Source organism: Plecotus auritus (genome assembly GCF_963455305.1).
Source record: "Plecotus auritus genome assembly, chromosome: 7".
NCBI lineage: Eukaryota > Metazoa > Chordata > Mammalia > Chiroptera > Vespertilionidae > Plecotus > Plecotus auritus.
Window position 1 is genome coordinate 111,338,205 of NC_137774.1, and position 25,335 is coordinate 111,363,539.

Consider the following 25,335-nt stretch of genomic DNA (forward strand, 5'->3'; position numbering starts at 1 on the left):
TGAATTTAATGAAAATATATTTTTCTCTTTTGTTTTCCAGTTGTCATTATTATTTGTGGGACTACAAAGTTATCAAAGCTGATATAACTAAGATTTTAAAGGAAGTATTTAATGATCAGAGTGGTTACTTAACTAAATGAGTTAAACATCATTCTAGAGTTATTTTTCTGTCACAGTAGATTAACAATACTAGAAATGACTACCATTATAAATTAGAAATAATTTTTATATTGCCTCATTTTCAAAATCCAGAGGCAAAATAAATTGTTCATTTTAAAATACATATATGTAGCCTGGCTGGTGTGACCCAGTAGGAGGTAACCAATCGATGATGTTTCTTTCTCATCGATGTTTCTATCTCTCTATCCCTATCCCTTCCTCTCTACCTAAAAATAAACATTTTTTTAAAAACATATATGCAGCTCTGCTGGTATGGCTCAATGTATTGAGCATCATCCTATAAACCAGGAGGTCACGGTTCTGTTCCCATTCAGGGCACATGCCTGGGTTTTGGGCTCAATCCCCGGTAGGTGGTGTGCAGAAGGCAGACAATCCATGTTTCTCATAGATGTTTTTCTCTCTCTCTCGCCCTTCATCTCTCTAAAATCAATTTAAAAAGCATTTAAAATACATATATATGTAGAATTTAGAAAGTCACCACTATCCATGTTCTTTTCTCATCCTCAAATATTTTGTATTGATTCATGATTACTTCAGTTTCACTGATTCACTCATTTTATTTATGCATTCATTTTTCTTTCATCATTTCCACATTGTTATGTACAGGTCAAACCTTTCCCCCGAGTTCCAGGTCTAAATACTCAGCTGCCTGCTCAATAGTTTCACAGACATTTCACATTTACTTCAGTTCCAACATGCCCCCAAGTAAATTCACCATTTTCACCCATAATCCCACCCCCACTCTCCTCTATATCCAGTGTTTACTGAGTGAATAGAGACCTAATTCCAATGACACCCAAGTCCGCCTCAACTTCCTGTCCTTGGGTTCTGTGAGATCATTTAATTTTCTTATAACAAATCTCCGATTGCTTAAGTTCATATAAGCAGTTTCTGTTCTTTGCAACAGAAATTAGGCCTCAAGAGGAAATGGTAACCTAACCATTTGTACTTGTTTAATGTAAAAGATCACTTTTGACATTATGAACCAGAAATGTACTTACTGTAATTAACTGAATACAAGTCAGAAATCATAGAGAATGAGGTATAGGCCAATTTTCCTCTATCATTTCTATGTACCATAAGACAAGGCTAGCCCAGACAACCCATGAAAAAGCTTTAACTACTCCTTGTTCCTTTTCCCTTTCTTCACTCTCAAGGACTTCCTACCTGCTGACTGGGCTGCCCCGAAGTCCTAAACAATGTCTCACATATGCTGCATCTTTCCCACCAGTAACCATAAATAAACCCTTATCTGTCCCCTGACCCTTTACCCCAAATCTTTCTTTTTTGTTTCCTAAGAAGGCCACCAGATCCTTTGGTACATTAACTCAAGCCAATGTGTTAATTGATTCTAATATAAGAGAAGGCTTCCTTTCTCATTCCTGGAACATACATGTGACTTTAGGGGGAAATGTCTTAATTAAAATGAATGAAACTAGTGATGGGAAATTCTAACATTGAATAAAGCAGCAGAACAAATGATTTTTAGAAAGGTGTTCTTGGGATATCTTTTGTATGATAATCAACCTGCATATGCAAATACCAAGCTGCACAAGAAAAAATAGACTGAACTAGAGAAGGATTACATATTTTTGAGACATTTAAACTACTGAACAGTCTTCTCTGTATTGTTGCAAAATTGATCTAGATGCTAAAAATAAAAGTACAGCTTAATATATTTAAAATTGTAATCAAATGTTAGAACAAGAAAATTAGTCATCAATACTTAGTCAACCAACTGAGATGATCACATTTCTATGCTAATCCTGTGTTTTTAATTAACAGATAAAGCAGAAGGGGGTATCTAAACAATGGTGTTTAAAAAAATGAAAAAAAATAAATTTTCAAGCTCTAATTAAGTGGAGAAGCAATAACAAAACTACTGCTGCACTTCAGCAACTGTTCATTAAAAAAAACAACAATAAAAAAACCCTTGGCATATTTCTAAAATTACATTCCACAGGCTTCTGGACCCTCTTCTGTTTTACTCATGATCATAACGAGTACAGATGTAGAATATAAGCTGAGCCATTATACCAAATACCATCTGGCATGCTGCACTGAATCTAATTGGTCAGCAGACCAGTTCTTGTGGAAGGCAGTGGGATCCCAGTGTGGTGATTCAGAGTGGGCTCCAGGGAGTGCTGGCATTCACATACTAGAACTGCTTCTTTCTTTGAATATTTTCTTGAGTAAGATAACTCAAACTCCCTAACCATAAGTTTCCTCATGTGTACAACAGGCCTAATAACAGTACCTACATTGTTTTGAGGATTCATTTATTCACCTTTAGATACTGGGCACTGTTTCTAGCTTTTAGAATCCAACAGTGAACAACACAGGTAAAACTCATTGCCCTCACAAAGCCTACATTCTCAGATATTGCATCTAAAGCACTCAATTAAGCCTGATACTCAGTAAGTCATCAATACACGTCAGTTTGAATGAGACCGAGTAAAATGATGGCATTAGAACGAGTAGGAATGTATCAGGATGAAATCAGCAGATCTAAGACCAAGCAGTGGCCCTGTCACTCACTGTCTAGGAGACCTTCACCTAATCTCTCGGGGCCTCAATTACTTAATCTATACAGTCATCTTAAGGCCCCTTCTACTGGATATATGGCAAGTCATGCAAGACAGAAAAGATGAGGGGGTCAAAACATTCAAGATAATATTTTCCTTTGCATATTTTGGCTTTATATTACCATTGAATCAAGCTACATTAAACAGAAAAATGCTTTTTTTCAGTACCTTCAACGTTTAGGAAAAGCTCAGAAACTAGGTAATCAATTGCAACTAAAAAACAGAAAAAACTCTCAGGAGTCACTGTGAAAAAATGTAAATGATCAATATCAGACCAAATCTTTAACTTCATAAAATATAAAATCACAAAATACCAACATAAGATAGAAGCAGTATCTTTTATTTACCTTAAAAAGTATACATCTAAGCCTTATCAAAAATCATTAGATGAAACAATCTCCTTCTAGAACATATTTAAGTGAAATGTAATATTGTCCCTCTGGGGGAAATCTTAGTTTTCCTAAACTAGTTTTTCCAATGAAACTTAAAAATAAAATTGGTCCCATACCCACACCTTTTCACAAGTTACATATACACTAGAGGCCTGGTGCATGGATTTGTGCACCGGTGGGGTCCCTCAGCCTGGCCTGTGCTCTCTCGCAATCCAGGACCCCTCGGGGGGATGTCGGACTGCTGGTTTCAACCCAATCTCTGGCGGGGACCGGGCCAAAATCGGCAGTCCGACACCGAGGGATGTAGTAATGCACGAAGTGGCAGGCAGCTGGGGAGGAGCCGGAGCCCGAGCCCGAGCCCGAGCCCGAGCCCGAGCCTGAGCCCGAGCCCAAGCCCAAGCCCAGGCGGGTGCCGTGCTGCTCCTGCTCATCCCGGCCCCGCTGCGCCTGCTACAGCGGCCACTTGGTAGAGCTGCTGGCGGTCGGAGAGGCTCACACCACCGCAGCTGTGCTTGTCAGCTGCCCGTGGGTTGACTAGTTGCTTAGGGTTTTATATACATAGATTTTTCAGGGTTTTACAAATTTTGCTCAAATTACCTTTCTTTTCCAGTTAAACACTGCAGGATTTTAGCTTTTTTAAAAATTAACCAAATGTATGGCTAGATATTCCTATAGTTAGCCAAATTAAATGGTGTACGTGACCCTTAGTGAGAAGGACCCTGTGTACCCAGCTTAGCCACATGTCTTCTGCACTTCCCATTCTTATATTGAACTCTTTGTAGTTCCATGATTAAGTCCTGCTCTCTTGTGAAAACACTGTAACTTTGCAAACAAGTTTCCTTCCGCTGAAATATTCCCCTTTCTATTCAAGGACACTCCCATCTTTCAAGTCTGCAAAACCTGTCCTGATGATTTTCACCATAACCCCCTTCCTGACAGGTCACATTAGACCCTTGTGATATCACTCCCTTGAGATTTTGTGCATATTACCATTAAACTGATTATCTCTTTAAATTATTATTATTTTGTTACGTCCATCTGAAGGCATGTACTGTGATTTTCATGTTGCTATCACCCTGGCCCAGAGTAGGCAAGAGCTCACATGTGTTAAATGTATGACAGAAATATTGTTCTCAATGGATAATAAAAACACCCTTACTACACATAAATTAAATTTGTTCTTATATATAATTTATTTTGTAGAACTGTTAAACCTTACTCCAAAACAACAACAACAACAAAATCATTGTGGTAGAGCAACAAAAACCAAAGAGGAATCAGTACAAGATTTAAAATTAGAAAAGCAAGTCATATTCTATGGCACTCCTCCAAAAACACCTTTTACAGGTACTGACAATGACATAGAATACCTTGAAATTAGGATTTGCTTCCAAAACTCCCCATAGATTATGATCTTTAACTCAAATACATAGCAATCAAGAGTTTATTCTCCTTTTACTCCCCAGGGACATCAAACAAAGGATATGTCACAAAACCAACTTTTAGCAATAATCCTAAATAAGAATAAATCTTGCAGGATTCATCATCAATAAAACCACAACTGTCATTACCATTAAATCGATTATGTCGACCTTCAATCCACTTAATGTCAATTAATGAAGTTTTAAAACTTTTTCTAGAATGGCATCTAACAATCTAATAGCAGGCCATTGCAAGCAAACACGTTCACTCTGTCCTCCCCACCCCCCAAGTTATCAGTGTACTTCAAATGTTCATATAAAGTACAAGTAGGAAATAATTTCACATTGGCCTACAGAAAAGTAATAAAGAAAATTCAGCTGAATACAACTAAAGTAAAATGCAAAGTATCTAGTACTGCTCAGCTATAAATAGAAATAGTTCAATTAGAAACCCAGTCTATCACGAGAACTCTCTTGGAAGTTAAATGGGAATTACAATAAGAGCACTTTCCAAAAGCAGGCCATTTCTTTATGCAATTACTTGTTTTCATTTTATAGCTGTCATACTTGTTTACCTATAATGAAACACTGCTCTGCTCTTTCTGTAATCAAAACAATAAAACACAGCTAAAGAAAGAAAATGTGTTTCCCAATAGGTAAGATACTATTTTGGGGAGAAATAATTATTTTCAGGTAACTGAAGTCCAGTAACCTCTAATCAGGGAACAGGATAAAATTTATAACTTCATGTAAAATAAAAGGCATATTTAAATTTTTTGCTTTGATTTGTGGGACAAAGACTTTATAATTCATAAACATGCATATGTTTTAGTAATATTTTGGGATGTCAAGAATGAATCTTCATATCTTTCATTACTTGAAAGATGAAACTTCTGATGTTTTAGATTAATCGATTTTGAAATACCTCATGGGAAATTTTTCCAATGACAAAAAACATCTTTCACTGTAATGAATACTATATGTTTGATATTTCTTGGGAGAAAAAACATAAAACATGTCTTGAGTGAAAGTTTTAACTATAAATCAATTAAAATTCCATTGCAATTACTACTGCTAACACAGAAATATTGCCACAGGATGACACATAGAAACAGGGTTTTATAGCACAATTCACTCGCATAAAAAATTCAACCCAAAGAATGACTTAAAATGAATAGGAAAAAAATGAATTCACTCAATAGAACATTTACATAAGTTTGAAGAGAAATGAAAGACCACTGGCTAGAGGTAACATAAAATTCACTCAGGAATCATGATTAACAAAGGAAATGATAGCAGATAGTTTAGAAGAAATCAATGGAAGTGATTATAGAAAAATATGTATTGTTGCTATCACTAGTAAGAAAAATGTCAAAAATATTTCTAAAAGTAAAGACAAAAAATGTGTTATGCCACAAACGACAAAATTGGGGCTTATGTGTAACTAACATTGGTCAGCACCCTGACAGATTTGACTAACTGGTCACTGGAATCTTTGTTGCTAATCCTGGAATCCTTCTCAATACACAACATCGAGAGCCATTACCAATCATTGGAAGTTGGCACTGAAACCTATTTGTCATATCTGCTCTCAGTGCCCTTATTCAAGATATTCCATTTGGAACCTTCTCTGCAGGCAGATAGTACACGGCTATGCACAACTTTCTAGGAAATGTGGTCAAGCATAGGCTGACTCTCAAAAATTTGTGAATGCATGAAACTTCTTAAAAAGAAAAATGGAAATATAACATTATAGCAGATGATGTTGTGGTTTAGTGAGTGGAATAAATTTTTTAAAACTAACTGCTACCTATGACTTAGAATGGTTTCAATTCTGATGATATAGATAAAAATATATATACTACCCTCCACTTGCAAGAAAGCAATCACTACAAAAGCAGCAAGAAACTGAAACAACCCCAATGCAATAGAAATTAAAGAATGTTACTGGTAACTGACAAATTAGTAAAACAGTTTCAATAATGTACATTAGGATTTACAGCCATAGTTTAATGTGTGAAAAGGAATCTGAGAAAAAATGAATAACTAAAATAGAGAATCTGATACCCATAGTAGCATTAACATCTGAGCCATCAAAATTATTGATTTCCTCTAAAAGGCAAAACCCTTTATTGTTACTTTGAACAAAAAGTGTTTTGTCTAATACAATTTTGTCCAAAATCAAATACTTTTAGTCTTTAAAAATGTCTATTATAATGTAATTTGATCTCTATTTATAGAAAGTAAAACATAAATACAATGACAGTTATAGGTGTTTTAAATTCCAGAAAAATAGTTTCCCTATTGAAATGTTTTTAAATATATACAATCATTAAACCATATTTGAAACATAAGCTTTAATTTTCGCTTTAGAATAAAACTGAACACTAAGCATGGGGGGCCCAGCCAGCGTGGCTCAGTGGTTGAGTGTCAGCCTATGAACCAGGAGGTCACGGTTTGATTCCCGGTCAAAGCACATGCCTAGGTTGCAGGCTCAATCCCCAGTGTGGGGCAAGCAGGAGGTAGCCAATCAATGATTCTCTCTCATCATTGATATTTCTATCTATTTCTCCCTTTTCCTTCCTCTTAAAATAAAAATAAAAATATTTTTAAAAATGTGTATGGGGGGATTAAGTATAAAAAATATCCATTGATGTGTATATCGGGAAAGTTAACTTTATTCTGCTCTACTTATATGTACTATATAACCCCACCAGAATGTTAAGTCAAAGGCTACATAATAAAACACACCAGAGAAAAATATACCTGAATTACTAAACAGCCTTAGATAATTCCATCTGACAATGAACCCTACTCCACATTAAATAGTATTATGTGCTGTTTCCAACGGATAAAAACTGCATCAATTGCACACAGCATTTTACAAATATAGACTTAGCCATATTTATGATCTGACATGAATTCTGCAAGAGATCTTAAGTTGTACTAACATTTAGCATTAACCGTAATCCAGAAAGCATTCAGAACTAGTCATTGGTTGTAATACAATTAGAGAATGTTTTCTAAAATTTTATTTGAAATAACTAGTACACTAAAATCTTTTACCCTTGGTTAAATTCACTGTCATGAATTGTTGTTCTATTGTTATGCTTTTCCATGACTTTTAAAGTAAATTCTTTGAAAAACTGCAAATAGGTGACACATGAAACAGTCTTATTGGCTATGAGACTGTAGCTGCATATATGACTAACTTGTGCTATAACTTACCACTATGTTATTCATGATTAAAAAAACGAATTTTACTTGATAGGTAAATCACTGCCTAATTAGGTGTATTCACCTCAAGTAAGATAGAAAAAAATGTTTCTGTGAACTATACAGGGATGGGCAAAAGGTTTATAGTTGTGAGTAGAGTACATGAAACAGAGTTTATTCTTGTACTATTATTTATTATTGTATTATTTTACATAGAAATTATAGCCCTACTTTTGCCCACTCCTGTATAAACAACTATCAAATAATGCTTTCACACACAATATGAAAACTAAAATGAAAATATTTGTTTTGTAAAAGAAATTTATTGCTTATTGTAACAAATATATAATTTTCTAGCATTCTATTAATAAAAGTGGAAATGTTTTTAAAATATTCTCCTTACCTGTGTATACATTTTTTACTCTCAAGATATGACATACCGGAAGCAGCATCTAATGAAAATTTCACTAATTGTTTGGGTTTTATTTCATCTTTCTTTTTTCTCAGATAGGAGAGGAAATCACCTCCTAGAAGAATTGACAGATGAACAATGAGACAAGGTCATGATGACAGTCACATTTATCACCTATTATAGATACCTCACAGAACAAAAAGCACAACACATTTGGCCATGCTTCCTGGCCATTTTGTTGGAGGTGGGGATGAAAGAAATTATAAAAAGAATACATCTTGTGAGAAAAGAGACACCATTAACTCTCCCAGGTACAGTTTAAGTACTTTAAGTGCTTCACATTGCATATTACCTAACACAGGATGATAATATTTAAACAAAGACATGCAATTTCTCACCAATTTGCCTAACTAAAATTTTGTAAGAAATTTTACTGTCTAATATCAAATAAAAGATTGTAATTATTATGAATTAAACAAAAAAACTTGATATTGAATTAGTTATCAGACTCAGTAATTGCTTTAAAAATATTTTGAGATTATTAACAATACCATCATTGTCAGTAGACCCAGACAGAGGGGGGAAATGGGTATGATTTTGCTAATAAGATTTAGTTGCTGCACCAGATTGCATTTTTAGGCATCAAATGAATTCCAATAATGTGGAGAAGCACCTTAAACCAGCATGCTTCAAAAGAAATATAATTCAAGCCACACAGTAATTTTAAATTTACTGATAGTCACATTTTGAAAAGTAACAACAAAAGGTGAAATTTTCTTTAATAATATATTTTTTCTTTAGCCAATAGATCCAAAACATTATTTATCAACATATATCATTATAAAAATTTTAGGTGAGATATTTTACATTTTATCATCCAAAGTCTTTAAAATATGTTTAACATTTATGCAAAATTTCATCTGAAAATATTTTATCTATATTTAGATTTCATAAAATTTACAGTTATAAAGTAGATTTATATACATAGGTTGTTCCAAACATACTTAAAATTTTCCAATAATTGAATCATGTGTCAATTTTAAAACAATTAAAATGAAATACAATTATAAATTCAGGTTTTTTTTAGGAAGCACTATGCACATTTTAAAAGCTCAAGAGCTCAGAAGCTATATATTGTCAGGATTATCATGTAAAATAGTACAGCCTTAAACTGAATTCATTATTAATACAGCATTGAAGGCTATGGTTTGATTATTTTTCTCTTGTTAGTGTATAATGTATTGCATTCAAATAAAGCAGTCAGACAGAAAAAATCAAGAACCATATGATTTCACTCATATGTAGAATATAAAAGCAAGAAATGAACAAACAAGACAATCAAACAAAAACTTACAGACACAGACAAGGGTGTGCTGGTTACCAGAGGAAAGGGGAAGATAAGGTAAAGGGGATCAAATATATGGTGACAGAAGATTTGACTTTGGGTGGTAAACACACAAAGCAATATACAGATGATGTATTATATAACTGCACACATGAAACAATTTATTAACCAATGTCACCCTAATAAATTTAATTTAAAAAGTTAAAGTATATTAGAATGGATGTCCTCTAAAAATAATCATTCCCACTTTCTATTAGGCCTTCAGATATTAGCCAGGTTTTTGCAAGAGAAATTAGCATTTTAATTGCCATTTCCTAAACTTTTTTTATCCTCTTCACCAAGGCCTAGGCTTTCTAAAATGGAACAACTCTAGAAGTAAAGACTTAACGGCTTTTTCTAGAAAATAAGAACCTGACTAATTCTCCTTATAATATTCTTTTCTGAACCTCTTCTTTTATTCACAAATCAAGTGTTATACAAATTTAGGGGGCCATTTACAAAATCAGTAAGACCTATGCTTAAAAATAACTTTAACAGTGTCAGACAGTTTACTTCTTTTTGTTTTTCGTTTTTTTTCTTTCTAAGGAGAATATCAAATGTATTAAATTACTAGGAAGATTGTTGAAATAGTTTCTATCAAGTTTAACTAATTTTCTGAACAAAAGACATAAATGCCACAGTAAACAGCAAAACTAACCAACTTCTCCCCTTTAATAGGTACAAAAATGTCTATTAAAATAGACTTAAAATCATTATTTAGTTCAAGTTATTATTTGGACCAATATTCCCATATATACATTAATTCTTTTGTTAGATGTACATTGGCCTATTTTAGAAAAAAAATGCACCCTCTGGTCTTGAAACCTCATAGAATTTGTTTACACTGTGGAATAACTTTCAAGTGAAAACATCTTTTCTGGAATTTGATTTAAAGCAGCATTATGACAACTCCAATGTTCTGTCAAATCCTAGTATTATTTCTCTCCTTAGTTAGCACATATTCAGCACTTTTCTGTCTTCAGGATCTTTTTAAATTTTCTCCTTCTTACAATCCTCTTTGTACTCCCAACCCTCACCCCAGATTATAACCCTGGTAAAGAGAATTGTACAGACATCTACCACATGATGTTTAGAACATAATAATATCTCAATAAACATTTCTTGAATTAATGTGTAAAAATGTATTTATATCTCCTTCTTACAGCTTATAAGCTACCCATAAAGAACTATTTTTCATTAATTTTAACATTTAGTCCCTCTCCAATGGTCAGAACTATGCTTTTTAAATGCTTGTTAAATGTTAAAATAATGACATTACATTTCTTATCAATAGCACCTGATGGATGCCATTGAAATCTTTACATTCCAACAATAAAACTTAGTGTATACTAAGACTCTGAGCTCTGTAACACTACTGCCTTAGAAATTACATCATCTAAAAAAGAAATGATTTGCAAAGAAGCAACCCTTGGTAGATAAAATTAAAACAACAAATGCATAATCTAAGGGTAAATAAAGAAAATACAACATTTAAATAGCATTAAAAATTGGCTGAAAAATGATGCCAAGTCAATAAAGATAAAGTATAGCCTGGCTAGTGTGGCTCCGTTGGTTGAGGGTCCTCCTGTGCACAGAAAGATCCCCGGTTTGATTCCTGGTCAGGGCACACATCCAGGTTGCGGATTCAATCCCTGGTCCTGGTGTGTGCAGGAGGCAAGGGATTGATGTTTCTCTCTTTCACTGATGTTTCTCTCTCTCTCCCTCTTCCTCCCTCTCTCTATAAAAATCAATGAAAACATTTAAAAATAATTTAAAAAGTGAAGGTAAAGTATTGGGAAAGAGGAGTTAGATACAGCTATTTCTAAATATGTGACACAGCTACGCAAAGATACAGATAAAGGGGAGTCTAACTGTCTCTTAGTTAATCCAACAAAAATTTGCCTTAGAGAAATGTCTTCCTTACAATCATTAAATTGTTGAAGTAAAATTTAAATTTATTTCCAATTTATAGATGCAAGCCATAGACACAGTGATCTTAAGTAAAGGAGCAGAGCTGCACACATTCCACAGCCCTAGTCAGTTTCTTGCAGATGGCTGTAGAAAAGCAAGGCCTCCAGTAAAAATTAAATAATGACTTAGTACTGAAAGCCTGAGACTTGGGCAAGTGCAAGTTTTAAGAACCCTGAAACAGGAAGTAAACGCCCCACGGGGCTAGAGTATGGAATTACAGCTAGAATACCCAGAAAACAATTCAGACTGGCCAGAACTCTTCCCTTAGGCATGATACTTCATTGGTACTTTATTAAGTGAGGAGGAACTGGAGACTGACATCAGATCACGTAGTCTCAAGTATTCACTGAGAGGTTACTGTAGAGCAGGGGTGAGGAACCTTTGTTCTGCCAAGGGCGATTTGGATATTTATAACATCATTCAAGGGCCATACAAAATTATCAACTGAAAAATTAGCCTGCTATATTTGGTCAAACATTTAATTAACTCACCCCTCATGCCTTGGTAGGGCCAGACCACGGGCCAGGGATTCCCCACCCCTGCTGTAGAGTCCCTTTGATCTCACTTTGTCATTTTCATTGTCAAGTTAAAGAACCTCGCTTAGAACTTGTGATATACACAATACTTATATATGCAGTCCGTGTGTGTGTGTGTGTGTGTGTGTGTGTGTGTGTATCTTACCTAATAAAAGAGAAACATGCAAATTAACCATCACTCCACTACTCCCACAGCCAATCAGAGTGAGTATGCAAATTAACCCAACAAAGATGGAGGTTAATTTGCATATGCAGGTGCAGAGCGCTGTGAAGCCTGCTATGAGGGAAAGTGGGGCAGCAGAGGGAGCTACTGGAGTGGTGCTCCAGACAGAAGCGAGGACTTGCTGGCTCCCGGTAGGAGCGGGGACATGCCGGCTCCAGGCGGCCGGGGAGCGGGGACTTGCTGGCTCCCAGCGAGAGCAGGGACTTGCCGGCTCCGGGCAGCCCAGGAGCGGGGACATGCCAGCTCCTGGGTGGCCGGGGAGCGGGGACTTGCCAGCTCTCGGGTGGCTGGGGTGGGGATCGGGGACTTGCTGGGTCCCGGACGGCTGGGAGTGAAGCCAGGGGCCTATTCTTGCACGAATATCATGCAATGGGCCTCTAGTGTATATATATATATATATATATATATATATATATATATATATATATATGTATGTATATGTGTGTGTGTGTGTGTGTGTGTGTGTGTGTATGCATTGATGGATGCATACACATATATATACACATGAGCATGTGTGTGTGTATACATATAGCACAGAATACCCTACCTGGCCACTGCAATTAAGAATCTTGGTGTACAAAAAGAACAAAACAAGATCACTTCCCTTTTATAACTGTCTTAACAAGGCTTATTTCTGTGGGTAGACTACATATTAAACTAAAATAGGGTGGATTATTTTCCAGCATTCTTCACCAGGATGAATTTCTAATAGAATACATTTTCAAAGCCAACTTTGGCTTACTAGGGAGAGCATGGAATGGTGCAAAGAGCATGGATATTGAAATCCAATTGACTTTGGTATGATTAGCTAGCTTTGTGGCCTTGGATAAGCTGATTAATCTTTCTAAACTTTTTTAAAACAAAAATTAATTCCATTTATGACTCCAGATGGTTTTGAAGACTGAATGTATCTAAAGAACTAAGCATGTGCCAAGCACATAAAGCATACAATAAACATTACAACTTATTGTTGTTGAAGTTATTTTTTACATAACATGAGAAAGAGCTGCAGTCAGGACTGATTGCTTCTCATACATCTATTCTTCATTCACCTCAATTTATTTTAGGAGACTGCCCTTCTCCCATTCTGAAACATATTAACCTCACCCCCAATAATAGGGGTGGTTCTGGATTGGCTTAACCAATGAAATCCACTCCCTTGTGCAAGTGACTGGTTCAAGGACAGGCACACGACTTAATTCAGACCACTGAGATACAAGGAGGTATTTAAGAGGGGAAAGAATTTATTTTTTTTGAGAAAACTACCAAGAAAGCATCATGCTTTGCAACTGAAAGTGTATAGACAGCATGCCATAACACAGGGACTGGCAGCCTTCACATGGAGCCACCACCGTGGAGAGCAGAGTGAAGGAAAGAGAATAGTTCTGGGTGACATGCTGGAGCCACTGGATCAAACATGGCCTCAAGAGTAACTTCCCTTTAGATTTTTCAATTAAGCGAACTTATAAAATCTCTATGATATTGTATATAGCTTCTGTACTAGCAACTCAAAGATCCCTAGTGGATAAAATAATATCTGTATCAATAAATTACTTGGAGAATTAAAAATTTATAAATAGAAATGTAAATACACACACACACACATCTGGAATAAGTAGGAAACAATAAGAAATGCTTTATTATTGTTTGCAGCAACTTTTCATAAGAGGATAGAAGCTATTACTCTCAATAGCTCTTGAAGATGTCTTACTCCATGCTGTGGAAATTTGGTCTTACCTGTTGTTCAGTATTAATGGAACTCTGAGGAACTAATCTCATTAAACAAACTTGAAGAAATTATGTAAATAAGAATATTAATTTATCAATTTGTCATTGGAGAAAGGATCATTAGGGTCGTACTACTTTGTCATTAAATCATATAGAAATCTTAATTTAATCTTTGAACAACTTCAAAGTTTATTAAATTAATAGATACCAGTCTCTGGTGACATATAAAACGTATAATTCATGTCCCACGTTTTTTAGGATATAAACTTGTTTCTAAGATGTTTGCTTTAGTTGTGTTCATTTATACATTTAAAATAGGATAATAATCAAAGCAACTAATAAATTGTAGAGAGCTCTTTGGAGGCTCCATTTATGCCATTGTTCAGGTTCTTATTTAAAAATAAAATAAACCTTTGCTCTTTAATCTGTACTAATGAAAGTTGTGGTTGTTAGCTGGCCCATCAAAAATAAGGGGGAAAATCTACACAATCATAAACAATGAAAGCTGATTCAATTTGTACTCCATGAAACACAGAATAGATTTTATATAATAGGATATAAGCCAAAACAATTCTTGAAGAAGAATCAATGCAAATACTGAAGCAGATGATACTGACTGCTACATGTGGGGTATGTGTAATTAGGAGAGATTAATTGCACAGAAAAGAAATTAACCAAGATGTCAAACAGGTGATGAGGTTTATGATAAGAACTACCCAAAGAAAGACTAAAAATAAGATTTTAAAATACTCAATAAGAAGCTAGAAATGGATCAGTTTTGGGGAAAGATGAGGAAGATGAAAAGCTGAAAATAACTCCAAGAACATACTTGCTTTCCAGATTCTACTTTTTTCTTTTAAAGAAGCACTTACTGAACAGCTTGCTATCTAAGTAGAGAAATTCAGCCCAGCCAGAAGCAGAGCTGAGTGTGTGGTTTTCCCAATTTGGACTAATACATGACATTAGTCTTTTCAGATGAGGTTCCTTAATAGTCATGTTATGCTAACACTGCAGAATAGCGGAGACCTTCTGCATTTCTCCCTTGCAGATGATCTTTGAGAACATAACTTGATAGCAGTTATGAATACAGCTCTATGAAATAAAAGTACATCTCACACGATTTCTAACTTGCTGGTTTCAAGGGGCACTATATATATATATATATATATATATATATATATATACATATATATATAATATATATATGTAATATATATGTAATTATGTTATATTACATACACACACACACACACACACACACACACACACACATATCTTGCCAGACATTATGTGAACTGCCATTACAGATTCCAGAGTCTGCTTTCACAAACGCTTAAAATGTCAGTACTAGAAATTACTCTAGGAAATAAGTTTTTTCATATTATGGACGAGGGGACTGAATTTACCTAATTTATTTTAAGGTGGTGATTTTGCTGATATTATTGAAATTCTAAGGCAAGCGATCACTTCGTAAGTTATACAAATGTCTAATCCCTTGGTCGTACACCTGAACTAATATATTATACATCAACTGTAATTTAAAAATTTAAAAATAGTTTTAAAACTACAGAGCAGCAGAGTAAGTTACTTATGTTAATAAGATATATATTAATATATGTTTTAATTTGCAAATAAAAGCACTGAAAGAATAAAACTAAAATTAAATAAATGAAATCAGACAGCAAAACCCCACAGTAAACTAGCAAGAGCTGCTGCTGCCAAGAAGAATTGAAAAGGGAATGGCGATCTGGTCTGATCTGTCATTGTTTCCTACATCCTCTTTGAAAGTAATACGTAAGAAAATTCACTGCCTAAAACAAAATTATTTGGGGAATATAATAAAAAATTGCTTATTCTGACTTATGAGGCCCTTCATCACTCCATCTCTCCTACCTTTGCAACCTTATTATATGCCAGTCTCTCCCAGGCTCAGTATGCCTCAGTCATTCTACCTTTCCTCCTGTTCCTCAAATATAAAAGCAATTCCTACCCATAGCTTTTGCACCTGCTGTTCTCTGTGCCTCTTCCTAGCACTTTGCAAAGGTAGATTGCTTTTATCATTCAGGTCATAACACAAATGTCACCTCCTGGTGTTGTCTCCTAAGGCCTCTAAAATAAACTAGGTGCCACCTGTTGCCATATCTCTGAGCAATACTCTTTTTAGAGTGAAGTTTGCAATAAATGTGTGATTACTGTTAAATATATGTCTCTCCTGCTCCACTGAATTCACTGAGGGAAGAGATCATGGATATATTTTTCACCAATGTATATGGTGGATGAAACTCAGTAAGTGTTTATCAAATAAAGTAATTAATCTAAATGTCACAATGGAAAGTCTTTTTTTTTTTACTTTATACTTTCAACAATAAAGATTTTAAAAAAACATTGAAAGTATTACATATGTCCCTTTTCCCCCATTGACTCCTTCTAGACCCCCCCACCCCAGGCCTGCACCACACTATTGTCTGTGTCCATGGGTTATGCAAATATGCATACAAGTTCTTTGGTTGATCTCTTCCCACCTACCCTTCACCTTCCCTCTGAGATTCGACAGTCTGTTCCATGCTTCTACTGGTATGTCTCTGGATCTATTTTGTTCATGAGTTTATTTTGATAAGAATGTAAAGTATTAAAGAAAAAAACAGGTATATTTCTAAGTTTCAAAGTCAAATACAGGGTGATATATGTGTTTTTAATAAATAATCATTTAGGGGGGTTATTTTTATCAAAGCCGACTAGTTTGGAATATTTTTAAAAGAATAATAAAACTCCTTCAAATTACAGCCTCATTAATTTAGAAATTCCACTTTAAAAAGAATGAAAGAATATAAAACTGACTCTTAAAAATAATCTCAATGACATAATATTTACAAGTTCTTCAAATATTATGCATTATTTTATTTTTAGAAAGCACTTTTAAAGATGGAAAAAACTTGCAAAAATACAAGTATTTGCATCTTTTATCCTATTCAACAAATGATAGATGTTACTATAAAAAGGGTTTCTTTATTACTTTTAGTAACCAAGATAGAAAATATAGAGATATAGCACTTGCTGGTAGCAAATATCTTCTTAGAAGATAAATTGATTTGGAAATCTTTGTCAAAGATCTTGATAAAGCTCTCAATACCATCAGACTAATGTGTAAGAGAAGAAAAAAAACAAGTCATAAAACACCAGTTGCCTACCTGAAAATATTTATTATGTGTAATCTATTAAGATACAAAATTATTAAAGATGCTATATAAAGTCACTTCTTTAATCTTTCAGTTTTCTATAGAAAGCCTTTCATTTTAAGCGCAGATATTGTCAAATGTGATACTGTTGTCTCAATTTTGACACAGAAGACTTTATGCAAATTTACATTTTCTAGCAAAGGTTACATATTCCAGGTGTATTTATTAGGTGCTTAATTTCAGGCACAGCTGTATCATGTTCTTCCTGAAATTGAAATTCATGCCCATAAATAGATACCAATGATAACCTACTTCAGCTTTACAAAGAAGGACAAATGAAGGCAAATAAAGAACAGGAAAGTTTCACATACACAAAACCTTATTATAATGACAGTTCTAATATTATGTTTACATTTTCAATGACACAAGGCTATACAATTCTTAATATAAAGCACAGTGCTTCAAGATGAATTTGTGAAGATGTTTTATGTTTAAATTGTATCTGAAAACCAAGAAAGGGAAATAAAGAGTACCTAAATGAGAAGAGAGATATTAAAAATGACCAGAAAACTAGTGAAGAAATGAGAAAAGAAAAATGCATAATGGATTTTCAGAAGTAATTAATTTGGCTTGTCATAAAATGAGCAGTTAACAAGTAGAAGATTGATTTCATCCTTAAAAGGGTATTCACATTTATGACACAACAAAAAATAATCTCTTAGGCCTGGAGGGCTTAAAAGGTATTCAGTATTTTCTATGGTATTTGTCATAAATGTGAAGCTCTGTTTACATTATTTACCCTTGAAAGGTGATAAGGACAGCAAGCACCTAGATGTTCAGTTTAGGGCAACCACCACAAAAAGACTCCTTAAATTGAAATAGAGTGTCACTAAGATCTACAAAGCTTTGTATGATTTGAACCTATTCCCTCTCTCTGACCTCATGCAAAACAAATAAAGTCACTAATTTCAAAGGATATTAGTGCTTTTAGTGTCTGGAGAAATGGCCAGTTTAAACTATTCCATCTACATTTGCTTTGGGATATTAGGCAGCAAATGAAACATTATGACAGTCCAACATACCATTTGGCTGATAAAGAAATATAAATTTAAATATGCCATTCCTTTTAGAAAGTTGTTTTGGAAATATTTTAATTATTTCAAAATCTATTACCTGTGATATAAGTTGGCAACAGAGTGCATTTACTTTGCTTTTCATTAATGTAATATACTTGAACAAAATAAAGACCAATGTCTAAGTTTAGATATTTTAATATCAGTTAATATATAAAAGAAAAAAGTTACCTATTCTCCAAAAATGAAATTTACTGTGTACTATTTTATAATTATACTCATTGAGACTCATACCAAATTTAAAAGTATTCTATCGACATCTCCAAACAACATGAAGTAATAAACTCCACAAAATTAGGTTCTTCTTTAATAATTCATTAGCAAAATAAAATACCTAGCCATGGAGCTGACATATCTTATAATTTCTGGTAAAAAATATTAATCTGAGAATTACTATGTTATCCTTTCTCTTGAATTCACAATTTGCTGCTGTGAAGTGATACTGTTAATACAGCTGGCGATGGGTTACATCTGTAAGGCAAGGTGCCAGATCATAGTTTGAGGGCTCTCTTTTAGTGAGTCCCAGAAGCCATGTTCCTGAATGCTTTGCTGGTACAATTTGCCCTTTTCTACATTTATGATTAGTGAGAGAAACACATGCAAGGCAAGTATCCAGAGCCAAAAATGCTGGGAGCTCATTTTTAAAGGAATGGGAACTGTCATTTCCAGGGACTACTAACTATAATAACCCCCTATTGCTATGATGTCACATCACTGAAACTGCTTCTGTTGAAATCACACAAAAATAAAAAATTTCATGATGAGTTGACAAGGCAAAATGTTTATTTTTAAGAAGAATTTAATACAATGACAAAAATTCATGAAATTACCTATAGAAATTACAAATGGAAACAAAAAAATTAAAAAATTACTGACAATGGAAAGATGTCTACTGAAAGTTTAGAGATATTTATGAGAACAGTATTATTATGTCCAGATTTCTAGGTAAAATCTCTATACAATATAAACTATATGAGCTCAATTCCTTTTTTATAAGCATCTTATAAAGGTGAGATATATTTTGATGATATCTAAAAACTGGTAAAAATTCTTCAATAATTCTAAAAGTTCCAAAGCCATAAATCATTCTAAAATTAAGTTCGAGGATTGTCCAGGGGCACACATCTGTGTGAGCTGAGGAATGTACCAGATAATATAGCATTCAGTTACTTCCAGGAAGTTCTGAACTCAAAGAGAACATCCAGGTCAGAAAGGAGGAGGCAGTTTACAAGTGTCTAGTGAAAGAAAGAGTGAAGACTGGGATTTTCTAAGGCTTGCTAAAATTAGCACCTCTATACCCAGGATCTGCAGACGTGGTAGGTAGAGGTTAAATTGCTTAGTCTCCTATTCATCAGGGTATCTTGTGGCAGCCCTAATTTAACCGCATATATAAAAACAAATGACGGATGCCTGCACCATAAATATTCCTTTTTTAAGTCATGTTTGTCACAAACAACTCATTTCCTTCATTTGAATTTCTAAATAATAGAAATGGGGTCATATATCAGCATATTAGAGAGGCTTTTGTTTTTCTTTTAGTATTTCCTAGTTCCTTTTAGAATTTTGTTAGATTTTACTTATGCAGCAACTCATAGCAAGCAAGTAAATAAATAAGGTATTTGTAATTCAAGAGATGATTCAAATGAAGACAGGATTATCTTGGGAGTATTCACTCTAAACGTGAATTCTCAAATGCTTATAATTTCTTCAAACATTACTGTGGTTAAAATATATTTCGGATTTCATTCCAGTGGGTTCAGTTATCTGACGAGAACAGCAGCATATTAAATCTTTGCATAACACATTCTTGAAATGGCTTGCATATTAGTCACGAAGCAGTTATTAAATTTTGCTTTTAACCTACCAGTTTTCTAAATCTTCTCTCCACAGCTTGATCCCCATAGAGAAGAAAGTAACTCAAACAACAATTTTTCTGTTTACTGAAATAGCTATTTACTTATCTGTGCACCAGGTTGAGAAATTATGGAACAAGGATTCATGTATTTGCCCATAGAGTATCTTGCATAGACATTGGCTTGAATTTTCACTTATATTTTCAATTCATTAAAGGATTATATATTTTGACCCACTTATAAACTAAACGACATAGTAGAAAACAGAGCATGATTTTCCACTTGCTATTTAACTGATGTTGACAAGTCACTTTAAACTCTCTCAACTCCATTTAGCTTGTTTGTAAGTGGGTGTAAAAATACTGCCTGCTAGAACAAATGACAGAATGTTAAAGTGCTGTGACGACTGTAAAATTTTATGTAACTGTAAAATATTTTATATTATTATGTTACTTTTAAAAGAATAAAAACCAGCTGGTTATTTCCCCATTATGCCTACTATAAAAAGAGAAAAGGACAGAGAAATACTGTTTTAGAGTGGTCTAAGAGTTTGTTATGAAAGGTTTCAAATTTAAGAAAAATTTTCCTAACAACAAAAATATTATAGGTTAAAGCTAAAATTCAGAGGCAATCTAATCTAGCCACTTTAGTTCTACATATAAGGAAAGAAAGACCCTTGAAGGCTAACTATTACAACATACAAACAAAACAGTCACAAATGGTGGTAGAATGGGAAGAACTAAAGAAACTTTAAATGTCCCAATTTGTTTGTGGGTTATTCTTGGCTAGAGTTATAATAAAGGGGTAGGATTAGAGTTAGTGGCAGGGGCAGGTTCAGAGTTTGAGTTCTTGCCAGGTTATAGCATTTTAGTAAGTTACTTTTTAGCCAATTATAAAATAAAAATGATGATTATGAGAACACATAAATGGTTTTGTATTAAGCACTCTAAGAGACAGATGTCTATACAAATATCTATATCTATCTATCGATATGTGTATTTACATACAATCACAGTTTATTCAACCTTACAACTTAACTATTCTTTCTTTACAGGTAAGGAAATCAAGGCACAAAGTTTAAGGAAGTTGAGTAAGATTGCACAACTTATACTAAGTGACTGTGTCAAGCTTTCAGCCAAGATTGGACGTTGGGCCTTTTTAAATTTACTTTTTTGATGAATGGGTGTTAGATTTTGTCAAATGCTTTTACTGTATCAATTGATATGATCATGTGATGTTTCTTTTTTTAACCTATTGATGTGATGGATTACATTAATAGATTTTTAAATTTCGAAATCAGCCTTGCATACCTGGGTTAAATGCCTCCTGAGTTTTTCATAACCATATACTTTGAGCTCTTTATCTTGCAGTGGAAATATTTTTTAAAAGAAACTTTATGCTTTTGTGATTATTTAGCATTACAAATTCTGATGTGTTCACATTGATGAGAAAGGAAAAGAGTGCATAGGACTGTACTGACAGAAAAAAGTAGAGAATGGGAATAATTTGTTACCAAGGCTTAACTTGAAAATGTCATAAAATTACTAGTATGAGTCCATTATTTTTGAACTTAATATTTTGGCCCAATTTTTATGATATTAGAAAGTGAGATATAACTGACTTAGTACCAGCTATGTCTTAAAAACGCACATTCTATACGATCCATTCATTCTACTTTAGAGTCTTACAATATTCAGCAATAAAGTTTAATGTAATATTCTAAGTAATAAAATATGCACTTTCCCTAGAAATATGAGAGCACATGTCCATTCAAAGACTTGTGCATGGATATTCACATTAGCTTCATTTGTAGTAGCCCCAAACAGAAAACAATCCCAAAGTCTATTATCAGCTGAATGGATAAACCCTGGTAAATTCATGTACTCTAATTCTACTCAGCAATAAAAAGGAATGACGTTACAACACAAACAAGTACCAGACTGTATGATTCCATTCATGTAAAATTCTAAGAAATACTCATACATAGTTTCAGAAAGCAATCAGTGGTTGTCTGGAGAGGATGACCAAGAATGTCAGGAGGAAGGAACTAAAAAGAGGCATGAGAAAAATTTGGGGATGATTGAAGTGTTCATTACTTTGTTTGTGGAGATGGTTTTAAAGGTGTAAACATGTCAATAAAATAAAGTATACATATATAAAAAGCATATTAAAAATATTTTTATATTCCTTTAAGTTTCTTCTTTGTTGTTATTAAAAGCAACAAAGCAAATCCTTTGCAGTTATTACATATTATAGTAGTAAATCTCATAAAGATCAAATTTTATAATATATAATTACATATTCTACAATAGAAAGATATAGAGTGAAAATAAATTAAAAATGTACTGTGTCAGTTTGAAGTTATCTTTGTTGACAAAAGTTGTTAACCAAAAAAACCTGGAGGTGCTGAAAGTCACAAGACATACAAACTCCAAGACAGATTACTTTTTTTGTCCACATAGAAATTAGTTCATAGTTCATAAGTGACCAAAAGCACTATGGGATTATTATATACAACCAAACTAAAGTATGTGTGTTAATGTACTTCGAAAATGATATAAATGAACTATATATAAGATACTACTATTTCACTGTTATAATATGAAACAAAATAGACTATTTTTCTAAACATAAACATTACACATAGCTACATTCCATATGTAACTGCACTGCAATAATTTATTTTCTCTTTTAAAAGAGGTTGGTTGACATTTTCTAAAAAATAGCAAAGTATTATAGACTATAAAAATATTGAGTATGTGTACATGCTCTTTGTCATCAGGAAAATATTAAACAAAATCAAAGAGACTGAACATACAGAAGTAATAAAACATGGCATTAAAATGTCATTGAATGGGACTACATCACACTGAAAAGTTTTTGCACAGCAAAGGAAACCAACAAAATGAAAGACAACCCACTGAATGGGAGAACATATTTGCCAATGATACAGCTGATAAGGGGTTAATATTCAAACTTTATAAAGAACTTATAAAACTCAACACCAAAAAAGCAAACAATCCAATTAAAAAATGCTCAAAGGACCTCAATAGACACTTCTCCGAAGAGGACATACAGATGGCCAATATGAAAAGATGCTCAACATCACTAATCATCAGAGAAATGCAATTTAAAACCACAATGAGACATCACCCCACACCTGTCAGAATAGCTATTATCAATAAACAAACAAACAAGTATTGGTGAAGATGTGGAGAAAAGAAAACCCTTGTTCACCGTTTGTAGGAATGCAGATGGGTGCAGCCACTGTGGAAAACAGTATGGAGTTACCACAACAAATTAAGATGGAACTGCCTCATGACCCAGTGATTCCACTTCTGAGAATTTACCCAAAGAAACACAAAACACTAATTCGAGGAAGAATATATGCACCACTATGTTCACTGCAGCTTTACAACTAGAGGCCCGGTGCATAAAATTCATGCACAGGGATGGGGGAGGGTTCCCTCAGCCCAGTGTGCATCCTCTCACAATCCGGGACACCTCGGGGGTTGTCCGACTGCTGGTTTAGGCCCAATCCCTCTCACAATCCAGGACCGCTGGCTCCTAACCGCTCACCTGCCTGCCTACCTGATCGCCCCTAACCACTCTGCCTGCCTGCCTGACCACCCCTAACCACTCGCCTGCCTGCCTGATTGCCCCTAACCACTCTGCCTGCCTGCCTGACCACCCCTAACCACTCGCCTGCCTGCCTGATTGCCCCTAACCACTCTGCCTGCCTGCCTGATCACCCCTAACTGCTCACCTGCCTGCCTAATCACCCCTAACTGCTCACCTGCCTGCCTAATCACCCTTAACTGCTCACCTGCCTGCCTGATCGCCCCTAACTGCTCACCTGCCTGCCTGATCACCCCTAACCACCTCTGCCTGCCTGCCTGATCACCCCTAACTGCTTGCCTGCCTGCCTGATAGCCCCTAACCACTCACCTGCCTGCCTGATTGCCCCTAACCGCTCACCTGCCTGCCTGATTGCCCCTAACTGCTCGCCTGCCTGCCTATCTGACCGCCCCTAACCACTCTGCCTGCCTGCCTGACCACCCCTAACTGCTCGCCTGCCTGCTGATCACCCAGAACTGCCTCTGCCTCAGCCCCCACAGCCATGGCTTATCCAGAAGGATATCTGGAATGATGTCTGGAAGGCCATTTGGCTGTCCAGTCTAATTAGCATATTACCCTTTTATAATTATAGACAGCCAAGATTTGGAAGCAGCCCAAGTGTCCATCAAGAGATGAGTGGATGAAACAGCTATGGTACATTTAGACAATGGAATACTACTCAGCCATAAAAAGGAAGAAAATTTACCCTTTGTGACAACATGGACAGAACTGGAGAACATGCTAAGTGAAATAAGCCAGTCAGAGAAAGACAAAGACCATATGATTTCACTCATATGTGGAATTTAATGAACAAACTGAACTAACAAGCAAAACAGAGACAGAATCATAGTAGAGAGCACACAGACAGCTCTGATGGGGAGGGGAGTTCAAGGGGGGTGGAAGGAGTGAGCAAAAAAGTGAAAGAACTCCTTGGACATGGACAACAATGTAGTGATTGTGGGAGTGGAGGAGGGTGGGTGGAAGTAGAAGAGGATACAGAGGGGATAAATGGTGATGGAAAATAAAACGAAGTAATTTAAAATAAAATGTTATCATGGAAACCTCTAAAATGCTATTACCTGGAATCAGTTCCATAATGATGTAGATCGGCTGTCTCTGTGTGCAAACTCCTATAAGTTTGACAATATTGGGATGATCATATTGCTTAAGAATTCTGGATGAGAAAAGAATAAGAATAATTATTTAAATATTTATGCATTAACCTATGATCATAAGTAATGTACACAAGTTGAATATACTTTAATCAATATAACTCATTTTTTAAAACTTCAGTGTGAACCCAAATTGTGATAAATAGGATATATGCAAATTTTGATAAATCTTGGCAAAATATAGTACAAATCAGTCAATTATCCTTAATTCCATTAAATATTCACTTAAAATTATCCTTCACTCTGAATGACTAACAACTAAGCTAAATAGGAATAACTTACTTAGTCCAAAGCATTTAGAACTCTCTTGCAAATATCCGGACTTAGCCACCACC

At 34.6% G+C, this 25,335-nt stretch overlaps 1 protein-coding gene across 2 annotated transcripts in view; it reads right to left on the reverse strand.

Annotated features, from left to right (window-relative positions):
* The window catches only part of FER (FER tyrosine kinase), a 310,506-nt gene that overhangs the window by 70,134 nt on the left and 215,037 nt on the right, over positions 1-25,335 (reverse strand). Inside the window, exons 16-17 of one of the 2 annotated variants that reach the window (XM_080678364.1) lie at positions 24,908-25,002; positions 8,198-8,321 (exon numbers count right to left, since the gene is read on the reverse strand). In XM_080678364.1, the coding sequence (XP_080534490.1) occupies positions 8,198-8,321; positions 24,908-25,002 (219 nt within the window). Of the gene's footprint in view, positions 1-8,197; positions 8,322-24,907; positions 25,003-25,335 lie in introns of those variants that run through there. The other variant, XR_013961110.1, reaches the window with a different exon arrangement.